The 21,446-nt window shown below is 49.1% G+C and overlaps 2 protein-coding genes across 6 annotated transcripts in view; one reads left to right on the top strand and one right to left on the bottom strand.

Moving 5' to 3' along the window:
- Positions 1–18,576, top strand: part of SEPTIN11 (septin 11) — a 63,256-nt gene extending 44,680 nt beyond the window's left edge. Inside the window, exons 9-11 of one of the 4 annotated variants that reach the window (XM_054065745.1) lie at positions 857–1,044; positions 8,914–11,012; positions 11,770–15,326. In XM_054065745.1, coding sequence (XP_053921720.1) covers positions 857–1,044; positions 8,914–8,929 — 204 coding nt within the window. In that variant the 3' untranslated portion in view covers positions 8,930–11,012; positions 11,770–15,326. Of the gene's footprint in view, positions 1–856; positions 1,045–4,821; positions 7,277–8,913; positions 11,013–11,769; positions 15,327–18,554 lie in introns of those variants that run through there. The other 3 variants (XM_054065747.1, XM_054065743.1, XM_054065744.1) reach the window with 3 other exon arrangements.
- Positions 14,347–21,446, bottom strand: part of CCNI (cyclin I) — a 31,167-nt gene continuing 24,067 nt past the window's right edge. The window contains exons 2-6 of one of the 2 annotated variants that reach the window (XM_009566141.2): positions 21,029–21,163; positions 17,744–17,818; positions 17,441–17,581; positions 16,463–16,693; positions 14,347–15,975 (exon numbers count right to left, since the gene is read on the bottom strand). In XM_009566141.2, coding sequence (XP_009564436.1) covers positions 15,517–15,975; positions 16,463–16,693; positions 17,441–17,581; positions 17,744–17,818; positions 21,029–21,163 — 1,041 coding nt within the window. In that variant the 3' untranslated portion in view covers positions 14,347–15,516. The remainder of the gene's footprint in view (positions 15,976–16,462; positions 16,694–17,440; positions 17,582–17,743; positions 17,819–21,028; positions 21,164–21,446) is intronic. The other variant, XM_054065748.1, reaches the window with a different exon arrangement.

Raw genomic sequence — 21,446 nt, 5'->3', positions numbered from 1 at the left:
TGCTTTTCTGTGCCTGTAAAATGGAGCAGGAATATTCTGGTTTTGGGCAGTTGGAGCAGGATGTGTGCCATGAAGTGAGTGGGAGGTGCTGCAGTGTGACAGGAAGAGCAGCTGCTGCTATGTACCTCACAGACAGGCCAGCCTTGCTGTGCTGTGGCAGGCCTCTCTGCTGTCTCACCTCTTCAGTCCCACTCAATGAAGAAAATCTGTTTGTTGCTCGAAGTAATGTTGATTTGAGGTGTATCTTCAGTTGTGGTTCAGCCAGTGCTGCCATTTACCGGTCACACCAATATGGAGACTTGCAGTAAGGAGTTAAGACAGAGCGCAGTCGATCCCACTTCATGTGATTTTAGAGGGATGTGACAGCATTGTCCTACTATGATTCGCTCAGTGCATGTAGGTCAGCACTGATTGCTGTGGGGCAGAGAAAACATAGATGTCCTGCTAGGAGGGAGCTGCATCTTGGGCCTCATGGAGGAGCATGTGCTTCTACAGAGGTACAGCAAGGAGCCCTGGAGAAGCAGATTGCCCTGAACGGCCACGTTTTATTGCTTTGTGCAAGCATGAGAGAGTTCACTAGGTACAAAGCAATGAGGGATGACATGTGGAGGTTTTGGAGTGTCCAGAGACCTGGACGTATTCCTACGGCAACATAAATTCCCCCAATCTGCGTGCAAGTGTGTGTGTTAGTTGCAGAGCTTTTCTCGCAAAGTCTTGCATGCCTTGGACAAGCCAATGATTTGTTATTAATGCAGATGCCTTAGTGCTGGCAGAACCGCTTCAGGCATTGTTACCAATACTCAGGGTGACACATCTTTCCCTTCCCATCTGCTTCTCATTGTCTCTGTCCCGGCAGCTTCATGAAAAGTTTGACCATCTAAAGAGGACTCATCAAGAAGAGAAGAAAAAAGTGGAAGACAAAAAGAAGGAACTTGAGGAAGAACTGAACAACTTTCAGAAGAAGAAGGCAGCAGCTCAGCTATTACAGTCACAGGCTCAGCAGGCAGGTTCTCAACAAACCAAGAAAGACAAGGACAAGAAAAAGTAAGCGGATGTCACCCACATCCTTTGTAGGGTTTGTTACAGTTTGGGAGGTTGTTTTTTCTTTCTTGCTGCATGTCTGTATTTGCTTTTCCCGTTACCAGACTGGAAACTAGGCTTTTATCAGCCTGATCAAATAAAGTATTTTTTTCTAAAGGGTGGGCCAGGGACATGATCTTAATTTTTCTCTAGAAGAGTACCTTCAAATTTTATGTCGAGGTCTGACTGATATGGGACAGCAATCGGAGGCTGGAGGTTTGACTTGTGATCTGTCCAGCATCTTCCAGAAGAGGTCTGGAATGTTCTGGACTCGGACTTCTCTGCCTGAGCCAAAATGTTAAGAGGGTCTCTACCCAAACCTTTCTTTCACCCAAGAGTAGTCTCCAGTTCCCACTCCTTAAGGTTGTAGTTGTAAATAGATAAGAAACCAAACCCACCATATTATTTTGACATGGGAGATGCTAGTGCCAAAAGTGAATACTTGGAAGTTTGCTTCAAAGACAAGAAGTTTTGGCTTTTTTTTTTTAAAAAAAAAAGAACAAACTCCTATGGTACTGTAATTGCAGGTAAATGGTGTTTGTGGTTGTATCTAGTTGACATAATAAGCTAAGGAACTTATAACTTTTAGTAAATATAGTGGCACTGTTTTCTACTATTTTATATTTGCATACTAGGAGTATAATCCTATGCGCTCTGAAATTTAGTAGGCACCAAGTGTATCTGTGGACAGAGCCTGTCCTGGGGTCAGCATTTGGAGGTGGGATTTTCAGGTTTGCTCGGTTTGGACCTGACTCTGCTTCTGTGGAAACCGGAGGAACACTGCCATTGACTTGGACTCAGAGTTAAGTCCCTGCAGAGCTCTGCTGAAAACCTTGAGCTCTGATCTGATCCAAATTCACAGAACCTCCTCCTTGCAGGCTGGTTGTGTACATGGCTGTGTTTAGATTGCCATTAGTGCAGGAGAACTCTATTGATGAGACAATACCAGCCACTCCACCATGCTTTAAAAGCCAGAGCACAAGGTCCGCTTAGATGCGATACATAGAGTGAAGCAAGATGGATCCTGCAGAGGTGATGGAGACTGCATGGCTTTTGTATCACACAGCAAGGCAGGCTGCTGTAACAGAGGCTGTTTTGAGGCTTCCTGTCCTAATTTCCATCCACTTTTTCTATATCCAGTAAGGGAATACTCTTGCAAGTCCTTTCTGGGTCATGTGTGATAATGGCACTAGTCAATAACTGCGGTCAGGAGGCTGTAAAGATGGCAATGCAGCACATCACTCTGGAAAACACCTCTTTAACTCACACACACAAACAGTTCGACCCTTCCCCTAACAGCGGATAGAGAAGGGATACGTTCCTTAATGGACTCGGGCAGAGCAACACGATGCTGTCCCTTGCTCACCTGTGAGCTTCAGCCGTGTCTGAGCTGTCTCAGAGCATGAGCCTAGGAGGTTCTGTTATCATGTGTATACGCTGGTATATTTTTATACTTTGGGAAGTTCTGCTGCTGCTCACTGCATGTCCCTTGTCTCTACTGCTGGTTCGGTACCTGTCATTTGTTGCTTCCACCCCTGGCTTTCCCTGGGAAGGTGAGGAGAGCCATGGGCTGGTTCCTCGGCTGATGTAAGTTGATGTAGCTCCTATGGAGCAGTACTGCTTGATGCTAACCGAGAGCCTGGCTGAGATACAGAGTGCTCGTGTGCTGCATGCTGTGCTTGGGTGAGGAAACCGCTACAGACCCATCAGTGTTGTGCTGGACTGCAGAAACAATGTGTTGGCACTTGACATCCACGCATGCTGAAATACTGTTCTGCGACGATGCCGGTAAACCTGATAGGCTGAAACACCAGTGCTCTTTCCTGCAAGAATTCAGATGTGGTGACCTGTTCCCTAACAAGAAAAACTTCTGAAGGCCCTTTTTCTTATCTCTTAAGGAGAATTGGGAGCTTGATATTTTTCAGAATGCTGCAGTCAGGTTTTTCATCTCTAGGATGCCAGGCCAGTGCAGAGTATAATGGTCCGGGGAGTTTTGTAAGTAGATAGGCAGTGTGAGGTTCTACTTGCTTCTGTGAAGTTGGCTGGCACGTGCACGGCGTTGTGGTATGATCCATGGGCGTCTCTAGCGATCATGACCAATGCAGTTACTGCTTTGCTGAGGCATTTACTGAAATCCAGCCGTGAGGAACGTGGCTGTGCGCTGGTGTGTCCTCTCAGTGTCGCTCACACCCGGAGCTGTATCTGCTTCAGTTGTATCTTCCTTTAGTGTCTGAATTACTAACAGAGGCTTTAAAGGGAAACACTGATGCTTCTGCCTTGTAGCACACCTTGTTTTTTCTAAAGGCATTACATTTCTCATTGCCCTCTCATGAAAAGCTGCAGTTTGTGTAGGTAAGGCCTTCAACCTTCTCTGTGCTGACATGGACTGTGGAGGCTCTTGTGCAGTTGCCAGAGGAAAACCTTGTTGTGCACGATCCTTGTAGCCTCCCCAGAAAATAATTCACAGGACTGCTTTTTTTTTCCCCAAGGTGGGATCAGATTTCTCCAAGTTGTGCAACAGAGACTTTGCACCGTGCTGTATAAGCTGTAGGGAAAGCTTGGGGTGAAATCTGCTGCTGCCCTAACTCCATAAAGGAGAACGTGGCCCTCTGGATTTCCAGACTGTTTCTGTAGGAACAACTTGTCTTTTTTTTTTTTCTTCACAAACCATTTTTGAGTCCTGTAACTTATGTTTTTTCCATCTAAAATTGTCTCAGCTCTGACCTGATGACAGAAGTGTGCAGTTTTCAGGACAGCACATCTCTGTACCTCCAACACAGACACGTACCTAGTGCTGTCCTGATTGTGGGGCTGAGCACACTTGTCAAGGCCCTGCTGTCATTCTGGTGTGGGACTGTGCTTCACACCCAAACAATCTGGAGGTAGTTCCTGGCAATGACTTGCCAAAAATAAACAGGAGCAGCAAAAAGCCCTCTGGGGCTTGCCTGTTTGATTTATGGCCACACACATGCCTCAATGCATGCCATTTTCTGACTTGCGCATCCTCAGCTGCTCAGGGGCCAGGACAAACTGTTTTAGCTCCATTTCTGTTTATTTCAAGCTACTTCTGAAAAACAGATGAACTCTTTCGGAGTTTCTTTTCTATATTGTAGTTCCCAGTGCAGTGTCACTGGTGGTGGCCATCGTGAGCCATGCTTAGTCCCAAAGGCACCCCTGAGCTCTAACACCCAGCCCTAACCTGGGCTGTAACAGATGGCAGAGCCTGACCCAACACTCTGTAAGAAGGTTTTGTTGATGCCTGAAGGATCTGGTGTGGATCTGATGTTGGCTGAAGTGCCGAGAGACATCGCGGTGCCTGGTCTGAGCGACCTGTGTTTGGGTCAAGGCTGAGCACACAGCCTTCTGCAAAAGCTTCCGTGTGAGATACCCAAACCGGACACGTGCAGCTGTATTCCCAGCCATGCACGTTCAGAAACAATGACGGTTAAAGCACCTGACCACGCACAGACGGTGACCTTCACCAACTTGTGTGCTTGGTAGTTCAGTACCTCTGCCCCTCTCTGGTTTTTCATTTGGTGTTTACTTGTCACAGGTGAGAATAGAGCCCAGCCTGGAGGTTTAGTTTCTTTTTAATTCCATAATCCATTTGCGTGCCCACTAGAGCCATTTGCTGGTGTCAGCTCTCCCAGCTTCCTTTGTTTTCAGTGGGTTTTATTTTTCATTTTGGGTTCTATCATTGCTAACTTCTTTTGTTTTTTGTTCTTTTTTTTTAACTTGCAGTGCAAGCTTCACATAAGGCCTGTCAAGCCAAGGATGTTCCTGCATTCACCTGCTTTTGCAGTAATGTGTCTCTGCCATCCGTTTTCTTTCTTTTTTTATTTTTCTCTTTTATTTTTTAACACAAATAACTATTAACTCATCTAACAACATAGTGGGAGCAAGTAGGGAGAAGGATTGGGTACAGGACTGTATGCAATTGGAAGTTCAGGGATGGGTGGAGGGGCAGGGTAATGATATCGTGTATTTTTCTGGTCAAAACTAGCGGCAGTAAATCATTTTTGGCCCCAAATTTGAACTGAGAGTCAGGGCTGGATGTCAGCAGTTGGGATGAGCATCAGTGACTGGGTCAGGCCCTTGGTGCTGCTGCCTGCCCGACTCTGGGATGGCTGGCTGCACCAGCCCTGTGCCAAAGGGGTCCCTGGCTCCGCAGGGAATGGCTGCTGTACCAGGGTTATAGCCCAGCCCTGGCGTGGCCAGGCCCTGGAGTTTGTCCCATCTGTATTCCTGCAATAGCTGATGTGTTAGAGCAATATGAGTCCTGTTTGTGGGGGAGAGGGTGGGGGGTACGTGTGTGTAGATAACCAAAGTTTAACTGACCCTGCATGCCGTTACATTTGCATGATTTTCTTTATTAGTGCCTGTTTGTGATGTCTGACTGGATCATACTCGGCTGGCTTGGATTTATTGTCATGTGCTGGCGTATCTTTACAGCTGCCCTTTCCGTTCAGTGTAGTAGCTACCTGCTGAATGCTGCGGCGGGGACCAAACGGTGCCTGCAAGGAGGACCATTTCTCATTACTGTTTCCCACGTTTCACTTGCCTGACCGTAACCCTTGAAACCTCACTTAAAATAGTGCCCTGTTTCCAGCGTGCACAATCTTAGCAGCCCTTACAGCCCTTAGGGAATCAAATGCTGGGGCAGGGGGAGGATAGAGCCTCCAACATCCTCTTAGAGCCTTCAGGAGGGTTTCTGCAGGCACTTAAATACAGCCTTGCAAAGCTTAGGGGATCCAGAATTTCATGTCAATGGAGAGAGGGCACCTGGACAAATCTTCTCCACGTTTCCCACTGGCCCTCCTACCCAAGCACATCGTCCCTTTGATGTACAAAGGAGACTTAGCACAAGTCAGGCCTCAATCTGTGGCCAGCACAGCGTGGAAATTGGTCTCTAATGTGTATTTTCTATGCCACTGCTTTTCAGACAGTCTTTTCGTTCCTTCCCAAGAAGTGGTGAGCCATGCTTACCGCATGACTTGTAGATTTTTTTTCTCCTTTGCTGATGTACAGCCAGCGTTTCTACTGCTCTTTGGTAGGGAGTCTCCCGTTTATTTCTCTAAAGCACTCTTAAATTAACTCTCTCCACTTAAGGCTCACTGCTGCAATTCTTTGCTTGTTTCTGGGAGGGCATTTCTTGCCTCACTGGAGGGGAAAAAAGCAATTATCACCTTTTCTGAAGTGCTGGATTGGGAAATGCGTTTAGGGGTCAGCTTGTGGGTCGGCTTGCTTTTTAACCCTCCCTACCTGAACATGGCTTCGGGAAGAGGATCTCTAATTATGATGTCTTGGACAGAGAGCAAAAATTGGTTGGAGATCAATAAGCTGGAAATAAAATAGTTGAGCCTTTTATCTTTTTTTGTTGTTTGAGTTTTTATGTTGATTTGGTTTTGGGTTTTTTACATCACACCTCCTGGTCTCATCAATCATGATAGACTTTTTGTGATATTAAATAGGTTGCGCTAGGGGGTTGTTCAGAAAAATGAAACTTGGTTCTTGGGCTTCTGGCAAACCTGGCTTTAAACTCTTGAGTTACCAAGGAAGACGTTTCAGTTTTGGCAGGAGTTTTTACAGTCCCGTGCACATTATTAAACACTTGTGGCTGTATGCTTTGCTTCAGCTCTCTCTGTGCATGTCCTGTTTGAATTACCAGCATTTTGTGCCAAGGAGAAAACTTAATTTATTTTTTCTGCTTCATTGAACAGCCCGTTCAGGAATGTTTGACAGGGAAAATCAGCTGAGCCTAGCACGTTCTCTATATTTTTTTTTTCCACAGAAAGCCATGGCTAAATGCATTAAACTTATTTTTGGTTGGGTTTTTCTCCAGCGAAAAGCAAGCTGTTTTGGAGGAACTGGGAATAAACTTGCAAAAGCTAAAGGTACTGCTTGTGGTTTTTTGCTGAAGGAGATGTTAACGACTTTTTCTCCTTAAACCCCCAGGCCACGTTTAGCTTGTTACTGCTGCGCTTCTTTCTCCTCTTTACTGATACCTTTTTTCACCGTAGCCCCTGATTCTGCATGGAGTAAATGCTACACAAATCTAGCTGGATGTGCTGTCACCTTTGCATGTAAGTACAGCAGTAAGAGACTCGCCTTTTCTGCCTCACTGCTGATGCAAAACCAGTTGTGTGCTCTTTAAGTCCGCTTGCTTACAAGTGGCACAAACTTTCTGCAATAATCTGCTGTTGAACAGCAGCCGTAGGGAACGTGACATCCAGCTCCTGTTGGATGCCTAAAGCAGCCCAGCAACCTGCTCTGTGTGCTCGGAGCTAGCGAGTCAGCTGGCAGATCTGTGGGCAGACGATGGCACAGGCAGAAGCCTTGCTTGGGGACTGCTGCAGCCTTTAATGTGTGTTAGACGGCCGCGATAACCAGCTGATAATGCTGCATGTTCCTGAAAGGTGGGTTTCAAACTTTAGAATAGCATAAAAGAGCAGCAAAGCACACCAAAACATGTCTTTCTGGGATCACGGTGTTCCCATGGCAGGGAAAGAACCCCCAGAATGGGAAAACAAACAAAATCCACATTGCCAGTGAAAAGGCAGAGATGAATAAGGGTTTGCTGCCCCTAAACCTCTCCGAGGTGGTGCAGTTCCTTTCTAGGAAGGCAGCGAGAAGGCAGGTGCCCTTCGAGCTCATGGTGGCTGAATGCATCCCCTTGCATCTGCCGTGGCGTGGGGCGCTGCCAGGGAGGGGGGGAAACGGCAACTGGCACCCACCCTGAGCATCTCTGCAGCCTGGAAACTGCAGCTCCTGTTGCCTCCAGGTGCTTCTGATGGCTTGAAATCCCATCAAGGAGATTTGTATCTCTTTATCTCTCTTTAAGCATGTCTTTATTTAATGTGACCAGCGTTTCTCCAGGTAGTGCTCATTCAGCTTCTCCAAAATGTCCAAGTGAGAATGGAAATGTCATTGTGTGTGATCATATCAGATATGTCCATTTGATTCCAGTTACCATTTGCCCTTTTAAGATGCTAGAAGAGTGCTATTAGTCTCGTTTCCGAGGACCGTGGTTGCGTTTGCAGTATGTAATATCCATGATGCTCTCATCGGTGTGTGTCAGCGTGGAACTGTACAAATATGAAGGGGTTTTTTAATTAATGGAAAATAAAGCTGTGAACAGCGGTAGAAATATTGTATTTGTATACATTTTTAATATCCTCGTTGCCTTAAACTCTAGATGTAGAACTTTATTACCTTGCTATTCGAAAATAACCCGTGTTTGTAACTAAATAATTGTGTAACCTTCTTACAGTGTTAATGCCAACGATATGTATGCATCTGTTTAGATATTGTCACTTTATTTGATGTTAAAGTATTTCTGGTTTTGAATTACAAATTGAATAATAACCTTATAGCATAAGTTCAGTTCTTTTGTTAGATTCCACAAACAAATAGTGCCATCGCTTGCCGGGGGGGAGAGGAAATGTATTTGATATTTTTACCCAAAAGCCTTGGTTTTCCTGTGGCCTTCCTGACTGTGCTTTGCCTTTCCCATTTTGCAACGGTGTGGCAGGAGGGGCTGAGGAAGCCTGAGCTTTCCCAGCAGGTTGGTTTGTGCCTTTGATGCCTCGGTAGGTTTCTGCTAGTGTTTGTCAGTCGCTTTGTGAGCTTTTTCGCCATAATAGTCAGAGTCTCGGTTGCAGTCCCACCCTCTAGTGTGGCTGGTTTGTATGACACCTCCCCGGTGCGCTCTTCCCCTCATGGCCTACCTCCTTGAAAATGTTGTTCCACCTTTTGGTTTTTCTCTCTCTCACTCTTTCATTTCAATTCTGAACATCTGTTTCTTTTCTTTTCTGTTTTTCTCTCTCTCTGTAGCTTCTTCTTTATGTAACCGTGACTTTGCCCAGGCCCTGCACCCTCCTCTCCCAGTGGGGCACTGGAAGAGCCTGCGGCCACGGGCACCCTCGCCAGCAGAAGAGCCATCTCATTCTTCCATCACGTCCGCCCTTCTCTCCTTCCCTTTTTGTTTTCCACCTGTGCGTCTGCGGGTGCACTGTGCCGTGTGTTTCTGTGCGGGATCTGTCTGCTCCCGGCGCATCTCTGACAGAATGGAGGCTACCAAAAGTGACAGAGGTAACGGCTGGAGGGGAGAGCCTGGCCATCGTGTGAGATGATGCTCTGCCTTACGTGTGTCGGGTTTTTCTCTCTCCCCATTTTCTTCCTTTTTGTCTTAACATGCACATGTCCCTGATGACAAATGCTGTGCCTGTCGGTGAGGGTGAGTGTGCGTACCTGGAGAACTTGATTTCTGCCTCTAAAGATCAAGCCTGGCCACTTTGGACACTATGACTTCATCACAAGGACATCCTGTGCTCCTCTGACGTGCGGAAAATAAGTCCTTAGGCCGAGGTGACTCCTTTTTTTCAGTATGTGGTCACATGGAGTCGAAGTGGCTGATGTTGCATTGATGGAGCCTGTTCTGGGTGGTCAAGGCTGTATCATTTTGGGGCTGATCTGCCTCTGTAGGAGCCAAGTATCTGTCTGTTCTTGTACAGCTCAGCTGCACTGACTTGTACTTGGATTAAGGGCTTCATTTTATTTTCATTGAAGTCTAATTAGTGATTATTTTCTTAACAATCCTGACTGCGGGGTAGTTGTTTGACTTTATAACTTGTTTACTTTGGAAGCTAATTCAGTCAAAAAGCTTGGAAGGTGCTGAAGTATTGTTTGAATGTGGAAAACGGAGGTTGTAAATTTGGTCTGTAGTGGCCTCTAGCTGGTTTGGGATGGATGGAAGGAGCCAGCCGGATCCTCCTCGGATGTTTTTCTACCCGGGGTGGTGTATTTATTTTTTTTTTAACCAAATACTAGTGATGTATTCTTCTCATCTGTGAACCTTAATCAAGGAATTCACCTCCTTCAACCTGCCTGGAAAAGGTACTGTTACAGTGTCTCGTTTTTGCCTCTTCCAGTCTTTGTGAAGCACAAGTGGCCAGGGGTCTCTGCTGAAATAATCTGGGGGTTTTGAGAAGCACAATGTTTTTCAGCACTCTTCGGTGACAGGGTTTGGTCAGCAGAAACTCCTTCCAGCCAGGTGGTGAGAAAAACTGCTTATCCTGGAAACATTTGCAACCGACCAAGTCACGTTATAGGTACAATCGGAAAGATTATAAAATATTGGCCTTGTGCATACACTGTAAGGACGTACCCGGTATGTAAATGGAGGTGGGTACCACTGCCCAGACTGGAGGGATGCGAGTCTTTGCGCTGATGTCTTAGGACAGGGTTTGCATTAATACCAAAGGTGGAGCCTGCTGTCCCACCTGAGCCTCGGTGGGCTCCCGGCCACGTCTGCTCTCCAGACGGATCCAGAGAACTTGTCGCAGTCAGCCTTCTGAGGATAAAACAGAGCAGCTAAAGCCTCACAGGGTGAGGCCTTGAGGGTGTTGCTGGATTGAACTGTGCCTGTGTTAATTCTTCTTGTATTCTGCAAACCTTCGGATGCCTTGCTGACTGTGAAGAGGTTGCACTGCTTGCCGGAGGGAATCCTTTGTGTTCTGTCAGGGCTTAGGTAACAGAGCTCTGCGTGCACTGAGCTGTCTGTGCTTAGCAAGAAGCGATGGGCTGAGCCACGTGTTTTCTGAAATCAGTCATTAACTCTGCAGCCAAGGGCTCCTGTGGGATTGTGGCATGCTGGTCCTTGAGCCACCCCTGCACCTCACGCAGTGTGAGTGTCATCTCCAGCCTGGGGGTCTCCATGCGTGATAGCAGTCACTGTTTACTGAGAAAGTGTCTTGGCCATTAAAATGCCCAGTTTACAAGTGCTGTGTCTTTATTTCAGTGTTGGTGCTTAGGCCTGTCTGTGGCATCAGGCTGTGGCCCTGTCCGTGGCAGCCTCCAGCTGGCTAAAATCCCCTCCTGGTTACTCATCCAGAGGCCAGCCCAGCCACCGGATGGCTCTTGCATCCTATGCGGTGAGACCCTCCCTGATGCCCCTGTTTCAGGGGGGATCCTCTCCTTGTGCTGCTTTCATTCCCTACACTTTTTCATTTATAAAATTGTAGTACGGGTAGCCTGTAGTGGCGGTAGCCTGTAAGGTCCCATTGCTGTGCTAGAGCCTCTCTTGAAACAGTCACTTGTGATTTACTTGGCTGTCGTGGATGGGCACGGAGCTGTTCTGTTGTGCCTGTGGTGGTGGTTTCGGAGCCAGGCTCAGTCGTGGGTGGCTGGGCATCACTTGCTGCAAGTTTGAAGTGAAAAACTAGGAGGTGGTGACAGTTTTTTATCCTGTACGTACAGAGAAGCTACCGAGTGCTGCTTACCTCAGTGTGTGTGCCCCGGGGACTTTGGTCTCGTGTGTGTCAGTAGGAAGCCATGACCAAAGCTGCAGGTTGGCAGCACTGAAGAAGCATCTTGGTAGACTGGGTTTACCAAGGAGCTCTGTAGACCTCTGCTTTTAGGGCATTTCTTCTGCCCTTCACCAGTGCTGGGCTGAACTGGAGGAGGTTGTTCAGCAGCTGGAGGGGCTCGGGGCCAAGTGACCCACTGGTAGTGCCAGTGTGCGAAGGTTTGCAGAGGGACAAAACCCTTGTGTTGTTTAACTTCTAAAATGCCAGTAGCTTTAGAAATTAGGAATTTAGTTTTAGAAATAGTTTTAAAGCTTTATATAAAGAGCAGCAGATAGGCACAACCCAAATGGCAACAATTTGATGCGCTGCCTTTATTTTGCAGCTCTAGAGTTTTGCTGTGCTGGTGCTCGAGTCCCGCCTGCAGCTCTGGACTTCATGTCTCCAGAAGGATGTAGTGGAGTTAGAGAAGGGCACTTGATAAATGGGACGGAGCAGCAGCCGGCCAGGTGAGACTGCAGAGGCTCCGAGGCCTCGGTTTGCAGAGGGAAAGGCTGAGATGAGAGGACAATCAGCCCCGCTGCGCGCGGGAGGGTGCAGCAGATGTCCTCTAGAGGTCTCTTCCAGCCTGTGGTTACTTGTGATTCTCTGTTACAACGTGGGATGCCGACCTGCTGCTTTCCTAAGAGGCAGGAACAGAACGTGAGCGGCACTCGGCTCGAGGAAACCGGCTCAAAACGTGGAGTAACTTCTTTACAAGGCAGGTAGTAAACTCCTGGAATTTGTTGCTCCAGGCTGTTGAGGCAGATGATATCAGCAGAAGGGTTTGGCATTGTTGGGGTTTTTTGAGGGGACCAGAGTCATATGGGATTTTCAAGGAATGGAAATTAGAATGAAATACGTGACATCTATGATGTGGTGCTGGTGGATCCTGGGACAGAGGCGGGTTGAACAAAGAGCAGAAAGCACGTACGGGTGCTGCGAGCAGGGTTTGTAGCGAGACATATATTGGACATATACAATACACTGCACTGAGAGTGTTCCGGAGGTTTTCTCACACCTCAGTGCTGATGGCAGGGATGGTCACCGGCCCTTCTGCTCCACCCATGCGGCTGTTAGGGAAGGAGTTGGTGTGGGGAAGGGACAGCGTTGGGAAACCTCCTGTTGGACAGCTCAGGAGGTTTTTTGTCACTCAGTGTCACCACATGACTCTGGCAGAGCGGGGAAAGGTTTAAAAGATTTAAAATCAGACTTGTGGGCTTAACCCTCCTGTTAAGCTGGGGAGTAAAGAGGAACTTTAACAAACTCTCCAAGCCCTCAGCTGGGAACGACTCTCAGGCTGGTTGTGCCCTGAGGCCCAGGCTTCAGGGCTGCCATGCTGCTGTGGGCCGGGTATTGATCTACTTGAGGAATGAGCATCTTCCCCGTGTTTGGTACCTGCAGGTCTGTCTCGTGTAAGAGAGAAATACTTAACAACCACCTTGTGACATCTCCGCGGTCCCTGTGGAGGCCCTGCCTGCCAGCACTGGCCTCTGAGGTCCAGGCGTCCCCAGAGCACGGCTCTTCCTCTCTGTGGGAGGTGCACAAAGGCCAGTTTGGTGCTGCCTGTGGCGTGCAGCAGAGCTGGGCACTTGCGCTTGGAGCAGGGGTGGCTTTGAAAGTTCATCCTCCCCATTGTGCTGCATCCATGGGCCTCGAGGGTGCAGCCAGGCCTTGGCATGTTTCAGGGCCGCATAGGCACAATGGAGAGTTTTGTAGCAGATTTATTCCATGTGTACTGGGTGGGTTTAAACTGGTGTGTTCCCAGCAAAGGTAGAGGAAGGGAAGAGACAGGTTCAAACAAGGCGCTTGCAATTGCAGAGGCTGGGTTTTCCCTTTTGCATCTGGAAGAGCAAAAGGCAACAGGATGCTGCTGGGCAGCACAGCCAGAGAGCTGGCCCAGAAGCGTCACAGGACCCTGTGGAGGCAGGTCTGCCAAACAGGGCAGCTTTTGTCTGTCAGAACCTTGGGCTTTGTGTTGGAGTTCCCTGTGTGCAGGCAAAAGACAATCCCTGTGGATTTGTACGTAGTGCCAGGAAAATAAAAAGGCGTCTGTGTCTGCAGTCTGCTCAGGCTGGGGCTGGGGCAGTGCCTGCACAGCGCGGTGGCTTGGCCAGCCTTGTGCAGCACTGGGAGGCTGGGAAGGTTCTGGGCAGTGACCCTTTCTAGTACTTTAATTAATAAATACTGGGAGAGCCAGAAGTAACATGGAGTATGCGTGAGCACAATTCTGAACGCAGGTGAGGACACTGGAATTACTGTGGTGATTCTCATGCTGTTCCCAAAGCGGCAACAGGAAGACCTCTCCCTCTTCCCCTTTTGCCCCTCTGCCCCTCATCACCGCAGAGCTCTTCTGCCGGGGACGTGCCTTCTGTGGGGCAGCGCAGGGCCTGCTCTCGTCCCATCACTTTGGGGAGGAGATGACTATGGGAAGGAAAACTTCCCTTCTCACAGAGGGGCTCACAACCACAGCTGCAGCACATCTGTTCAGAGCTGCTCCCGCAGCAGCTGAATCCCTCTCCTCACTCCCAGCTTCCTTCCCTGGTGTTCCTGCCAGTTGGTACAGACACCCCTCACTTGCCAGCCCTGTGCCAACTCCTCTCTGTGCACGTCTGCAGGTGGGTTTGGGCGACGATCCTCACACGTGCCCACGTGCCGGTGCTGCGGAATAGGGCAGGGGGGAATGCGTCCTTTAAACTGGGAGGGACAATGCTGTGGCACTTTGGTCTCCATCTCCTCTTCCGGAAGGCAAGCAAGAACCCACAGCCGGCTGGGGCACGGGAAACCTGCTGCTCTCACACAGGGCTGACCCAGAGTGGCCTCCACAGGTAGAACTGATCCTGGACCCAGGGCAAAAGCATGAAAGGAGGCTGGGACTCCAGGACAACTTTCTTTATTGCTACCAGAAGGCGTTCATCAGTACAATGGCTCCAAGTACGATACCTTCCTCAGGGCTGTGGAGAGAGCTTACAATTGGGAGACGTCATTCCGAGAAACAGAGGTGTCACATTAAGGAGACGAGTTTTAAAGGTTTGACTGTTGGTTAGAAGTGACACGAACACAAAACTTGGAGGGGTAGGGTCCTTGGTTTTGGTTTTGTGGCTGGTAGTTACACACTGTTCAAAGCTCAGGCGGCGGCAGCCACCTCAGCACCTTACCAAGCCGTGCTGGTCACAGGCCAAGCTTCTAAACACACGGGGAACAGACTGTGGAATTTAAGGGGAACGCTTGACAGCGTTGATGAAAACCCACACTGAGAGCAACGTTTCTTGGTGCAAACAAAAAAAATACCATTCTTGTTCGAGTGGTACCAAACCCGTTAACTGCTTTCTGTGTTTGAAAACACAAACTGTTTCACCTTGGAGAAGTCTCTGTCAGGGAGGAGCACGGTGGCCGCTGCCCTCATGTCCTCCCAGAGAACCTCCACACTCCGGGGGCTGGAACTGGAGTGGGCGGCAGTGTGCAAGCGCTGGCTTTGGTTTGTTCCTGACTAACCTTATTTAAATCCAGTTATTAAATATTCTCACATTTAAACACCAAAGTGCTAACAAAACAAAACAGATCCCTTTCTTGAGAGAGGGACAAGGAAGCCGTGGTGGAGGTCAGGTAGTACAGAACGTCATGCACAAGACTGGCCGAGACTTGAAAGAGGAGCGAGGAGGAAGAGAGCAAGGAGGAGATAGAAATCGGATCAGAGAGGTGTTAGTTGGCTGGGAAACCTGGAACAACTCTGCACGACGGATGTGAGCTTGTGGATGTGGAGAATGGGTTACAATACACAGGAACAGAAAAACAGTGGAACTGACAACACTAGAAGGAAACAAATTTTTGCTACTTTTTTTGTTTGGTTTTTGGGTCTTTTTTTAGATTTTTATACTTTTTTTGTGTTTTTAAGTGCTTAAATAGTGGAACTAGAATTAGCCGCACAAGGAAAAATTCAAAAAAGGGTTGGGAATATTTTTTTTCTGGTTTTTTGGCTCCCTTCAGTTCAGCCTGACAAGGTATGGCCCCTTCTCCTCCCAGTGAACGCAGGCCGCCAGGTTCTGCCCGGTTCTGGAGCAGCCGTGACGGAGCGGGTGGTGCACGCTCACAGCTACATAACAGACACTGGCTGCAAAGGTGGACAAGGGGAAGCGTTGCCCTCCTGCCTCGAGACGTCAGCGCCGCAAACAGAGCCCATGTTTTCAAGAGCCACTACCTCTGGAGCGATGTCTTCATTGTAGAGACGCTTGATACCATCGTAGAAGTCGTCCACTTCCATCTCTTCCACTTTACGCTTGGTAGAGGCTTGCTTGCAGCCGCTGGGAGCTGGCAGACGCTGGTAGAGCGCGGCTGTACCTGTGACTGGCACTTCTGGCCTGCCGTTGTCCTTGGAGAAACCTGGCCCTGGGACAGAGGAGGGCTGGGATTTGATCGCTCCTCTGTTACAGGTCACCAGGGTATGCTGGAGGGGACTGTAGACATATACAGAGTTGGGCGGCAGAGAAGGCTGCAGAGTGGAAAGGTGATGTGCCACGAGCTCCCGGCAGTGGATCAGCTGCGAGCTATCCATCTGGAGTGGGAAAACAAGCAAAGACACTGGCATTGAAAATTCCTGCCACAGTGGGGAGAGGCTGTCAGCCAGGACAGGGCTGGGAAAAACCTTACGGATATCTAAAGGTTTCGCTGTATGTTTTTAGCAGCTGGAGCGTTTGTCTTTCCAGGGCTTGCTGGAGCGCCCTGTATGCTTAGAACGAGTGGCCGAGCTGCTAACTGGGATCTCCTCAGTAGCACAGAGAGCACCTACGTGTATCGGAGTCCACAGCTCCTCCCTCTGTCACCGCCTGGCTGCTGTCCCCATCAAGCCTTTGTGGAACTGTCCCAAAGCACTGCCCCTTCAGTCTGAAGCACAACCGCCCTTGCGAAAGTGCAGCTGAAGGCAGAGAGCAGCAGCGGGGGATCTGAAAGCCTCAGCTGGCTCAGAGTGAAGAATATGGAGCAAGACAGCCTTCTGCAGCCCCTGGTTCCCCCCCACCCCATGTGGCGCGGCACCCCCTCACCTGTGCCTTCTGGAGCAGCTCGATGATGAGAGCCAGCCAGTCGGGGAGCAGCTTCTCCAGCTCCAGGCTGACGATGGCCAGCGCCAGCATGGAGCCCTTGAACTGCAGCAGCTGGTAACAGGCCATGCAGTGCAGCAGCTGCTTGGTGAGCGCTGCCACGTGCTGAGCGGGACTCAGCTGCGGCAGGACGGTCAGAAGCTGAGGCCTGCTGGACACCGCAACTGCATGGAACTGGGGGGAAACAAGCACAGGAGGCAGCTGGTGTTACTGACAGGCAACCCCTCCGGCAAAGCCAGGTCGGACCTCCCATACAGCATGTGACATCTCTGACGTGCAAGGATGCTCCAGCTTAACTCTCAAGGCATTTCCGCACCACAGAAAATCCCTGTGCCTTGAAGCCCCCTGCAGCCTTCTGGATGGGGCCTGCCATCTCGCATCTGCAGGGGAGCGGCTCCTCAGGGCTCAGCAAAGGGCTGTCCCCCTCTGCCCTCCTCTCGCACCACCACTGGTTTGGTGGCTCAGACCAAAACTCCTCCTGAGCAAGCAGAGAGGATGAAATTCAACAGAGAACCCTGGGACTCTTTCTTTCCCTCTGTCTTAGCCAGGAACCTGGTTCTCTGGCCATACCTTTCTTAGTGCTTTCTCCATGGTTCTACTTATTGTACTGTGCTGCCTGGCAGTTAGCTTTGAGCAAAGCCACGAGCAATTAAGACTTGTGGCTGAGGTTGTCAGGAGCTCTGTGGCTTAATGTGCCTCAAAAAGGTCGATGGCAGGCCAATATTTTGCAAATCGTACCCAATGTGACATGTCTCCTCTGAAATTCTATGGTGAGGTTTTCTTTCGGGAACTACTTCCATGGAGGAATTATGAACGCATCCTGAGGTCTTTGCTGCACTACAGGCAGAGTTTTTGCCCAGGTACCTGTCAACACATTATTTACATGAACAGACACCAGAATGAATGTAAAAAGCCCCTTACAATATGAAGGAAATCCAGAGGTGTTGCCATGTGAAGATCCCAGTTTAGTTTATCCAAGATGATCTTCTCCATTCTGCGGATTTCAGCTGGAGAGCAACCACAAAAGCTATCCCGAGCCAACACCTTCAGTACTGGAATCCTCTGGAAGAGCCAATGCAAGAAAGAAATGAGAGAACCAGCCATTGTAGAAATCACAGAAAAGGCTTCGTTCCAGTCCCAGCGTCAGCCACCGTGTGCGAGCGAGGGCAGGAGGGCGAGAGCACGCGCTCAGGCAATGCTAAGGTGTAAGAACCAAACACTTACCTCATCTTCCTCAATTGTCTTTGCAGCAAGGAAGAAGCAGCTGATTGCAATACAGTTCAGATACTTTGGACGGGCCTGTGGAGCAGAAGAGCAGAGAAGTCTGTGAATGGGATGCAAATACCAAATGTAATCCTTCCTGGTCAGACATCTGAGCCCAGAGACTTGGCTGCCCGTGGGACGCATTCCGGCTCAGCAGGCTGACCTCCAGCTCCACCACTGCTGTGGCAGCTGTGCCAAGGCAACATCCATGCTCCCTGACATGAGGCAGAACAGCCCCGTTGATCACAACTGCACCTGGGGCTGTGCAGTGTGGGAGTGCAAAGAGCTTGGTTTTATGCAGTGACAGAAAAAGGAAGAAGAAAATCAGAAGGGCCGGGCTGTCACCTGGCAACAGAACATGGCTGCTCCACCCGCTTCAGAAGCGTGAGCTGCTGCGGGGCAGACACAGAGCAGGAAGGAACAGAAAATTTAAAAATGCTGCAGTATAAAAAAAGGCTGAAGTATAAAACGGCGATAAAAATGGCTAGTTATGTAATTTCAACGCAAGACAGTAGCTCAGGAATTACTGAGGGAGGGCTACTCCCTTTGGTAGTGAGTTGCTTTAGGCACGGTAAGTGACACTTGAAGGGGAAGGGGTGATTTTTCATGTGCACCAAAAAGTCTTTATATAGGCCTTGGCTGGGGGTGAGCGGGGAAGCAGCACGTGTGGGCTCCAAGTGTTCAGCGGTCCCTGCCCTGAACCAGACTGAGCACGCGCACTGAACACAGTGCACCTGCTGGAGCTTTGCCTTAGCAGCTGTCTTTGTCACAGTGACTGACAAAGGACTTCAGCATCAGTGCGGAGCCACAGGCTGCATCCCCCTGCTCTCCAGTGGCTGGGAAACGCAGAGACGCTGGTTTGAAACCTTGTCACCACGGGGAGCAAAGCCTGCATCCCCCTGCCTCCAGGAGCCCGCTGGCAACTAGCCCTCTGTGTTAGGAGAGCCGGAAGCCAAGGTAGGTGAAAATCCTGCACCAAGGGTGAACGTTTATTTTCAGCCCACACTGCTGGCTTATCCTTGCTTGGTAGGTGGAGCAGATGTGACAGAGCTTTGGGGGCTGCAGGGAGGGACACTGCACGTTAGACTCGTGCAGAGAGCTGTCAGGAGACCCAGAACGCTGTTTCCAGGAAGGAACAAGGGAAGAAGGCAGGATCGTGTCCAGATTAAAGATCTTTACCTACGTTCAGCCTCAGTTATTTAAGAAGGACCACACTGGGCCTACAGCTTTGGCTTTCTGGAGCCATTTACACTTCAATCAGTATAAAGAACCCATGCTCGGTGGAGGCTGCGTGCTTCTATAGTCAAGTGTCACTAGAAGCAAGGAGGATAAATTCCCTTGGGGCGGGGCTGGAACTTGTTCTTGACCACATAGGCAGGTTCAGAGAAAGCTGTCACTTTGGCACAAAACAACATACAACAAATAACACCTTCCATGTCACGTTCAGGGAAAAGCGGGTGTTGAGAGCAGGTTCTGACCTGCCAGGAAGCTTATTTGAGAGTAAGCGTCTCCTCTCGAGTGCCCTCTTTTAGAGACCAACCTGGAATGAACAACTCTGTCTTGTGCCAAACCACGTTACCACCCAGTCTCCCACCCTGTTGAGGATGGGTCCCAGCAATTTCAAAGCGTGTTTGCAGAGGAAGAAAGGTACAAGACTTTCTGTCCTAGTAATAAAATCCCACATGGTAGCTCTTGGTAAAAAAACAGAGGAGTTCAGCTGTGTTAGAGGAATGATGGCTTTATGGGAGCGGAAAACGGGGGAAGGGAGCATAGAGCCCCGAGCTGTTTGAACAATGCTCATCCAGACACACCATCTTTCCCCATTCCCGCTGGCTCACTGAAGCACTCTGCAGACTCCTCACTCCTATTCCTCTACTTTCTTTGCAGACTCCTTGATGGCTGCAAATTACTGAAAGAAAAACTGTGCTTGAGGCTATTGGATGTTAAGAGACCCAGATCTATTTCCCATTTCTGTAAATCGGCTCCTTTAAGACTCCTTAAAAATAAAAAACTTCTATGGCTTGTAATTAAAACATTATCAACATATATTAATATTTAAAGGATAGGTTAATGGATGATGGTGTCGCTTGCATGCTATCAAACTAAGTCACGTTGAAATGCAAGCACCCAGACTGGAAATACACGTTTGTATTTCAATCTCCGGGGCTGCGCCTGCTTACCTAACAGGGCTGGCGATGGCATCGGACACACGCACAGATGTGACTGCGGATCTGAGGCCAGAATGTGACTGAGCAACTGCGGTAAGAGACCAGGCTACCAGAGCCTGACTTCACAGCTCAAAGCTGGGGGCTCTGGCTGACCCACACTTTGTTCTGCTGTCTGCACGGGTGCAAAGGCTTCCGCTCTTGGTCTCTTGGGCTGGTAGCAGTGAACTGCTCCCCAAAACCCGATCACTTCTGGCTGTATCTTCTACCCACCCCCCTTTTTTTGTTTTCATTCCTGTGCACTAGCACGTGTGCCAAACCCAAACCTCTCCTCAGATGTGTATTTGTTTCCTCAGCTCGCACACTGCTAGCAAGCACTCACAGTGGTTCTAGGACAAATGGGTTAAATGCAGTTGAACACCAGAGATGTTAGCAAGCGAGCACAGAGCTAGGACGACTCCTTGCTTTTCTGTCAGAGGGCACTGGGCTTAGGTTCCAGCTATGAACAGGCATTTCCTTCCTATCGAGTCGATTCAGGCTAAGGTAGAGACAGCTCTCTTGTTACCCAAGGCATAGCATAACCTCTATGCAGACTCTTCTTATCTCTTATAGAAGTAGGTGATGTGTTTGTTGGGCCAATGCAATATTCAAAGCAGGTTGAAGTGAGAATGCAGTTAAGAGAAAAGCAGTACCCTTCCTCTTCAGGTTAGTACAAATTTACACTAACGAGCTGCATTACCTGAATGGAAGGGCCTGAACAGAGAAAAGAGGGAGCAGGTCCTGGGCAAATACAAGCACCCCAGGAACTGTTTCTCATTAAAGCAGTGGCTGCTTTCACTGGGTGAAAAACAGCTATGGAAAGAGTCGACCTCCAGAAGGTTCCGCTGGCAGAGTGTGCTGACAGCTCTGCAACCTGGAATTAAGCTTCTGGAGTAGTGCAGGTACCATCCTACGGTACATGACAAGGGTGTGAGAGCAGCAGGGAAGTAGTGCCGTACAGCCGCACCACTCAGAGTGAGCACAGAAACAGCTGAGGGGGTGGGATAGATCTAGTTCAGTTTATAGATCTGCAAATATTTACCTTTACTGCAGCTAAAAACCTGTCCAAAAGGCTGATGGCCAGGGCGAGCGTTTCTGGATAAAGGTGGAACTGGTACTTGAGCTTGGCCAGCCACTGAATGACCTCATCCCTCTGCTTTGGAGAAATGGCTACATCCTGTTGGAGAGAAAAACAAAGTATTCTCAGGCAGGGGTTGGAGCGAGTCGGAACAGACCAAGCCTTTTACCTCCGCAGGAATTACTCAGTGCAGAAACAAAGCCACCTCTGGAAAAATGGGGCCTTGAGCCAGCCTGAATCACCACTTTGTTCTTGCAGTTACTCACCCCATCCCAAAAAAACTGGCCCTGGAAAACAGCTTTCCTTAGAGCAACCTCAGACATCACTCAAATTCTGCTGTGTGCCGGGGAGAAGAGGAAGGATGTCCTGAGTTTCTGGAGTA

The sequence above is a fragment of the Cuculus canorus genome, chromosome 4 (assembly GCF_017976375.1).
Source record: "Cuculus canorus isolate bCucCan1 chromosome 4, bCucCan1.pri, whole genome shotgun sequence".
In the NCBI taxonomy this organism is placed as follows: domain Eukaryota; kingdom Metazoa; phylum Chordata; class Aves; order Cuculiformes; family Cuculidae; genus Cuculus; species Cuculus canorus.
The sequence above is the reverse complement of the archived record's forward strand: the minus strand, read 5'-3'. Positions and strand labels throughout refer to the sequence as shown.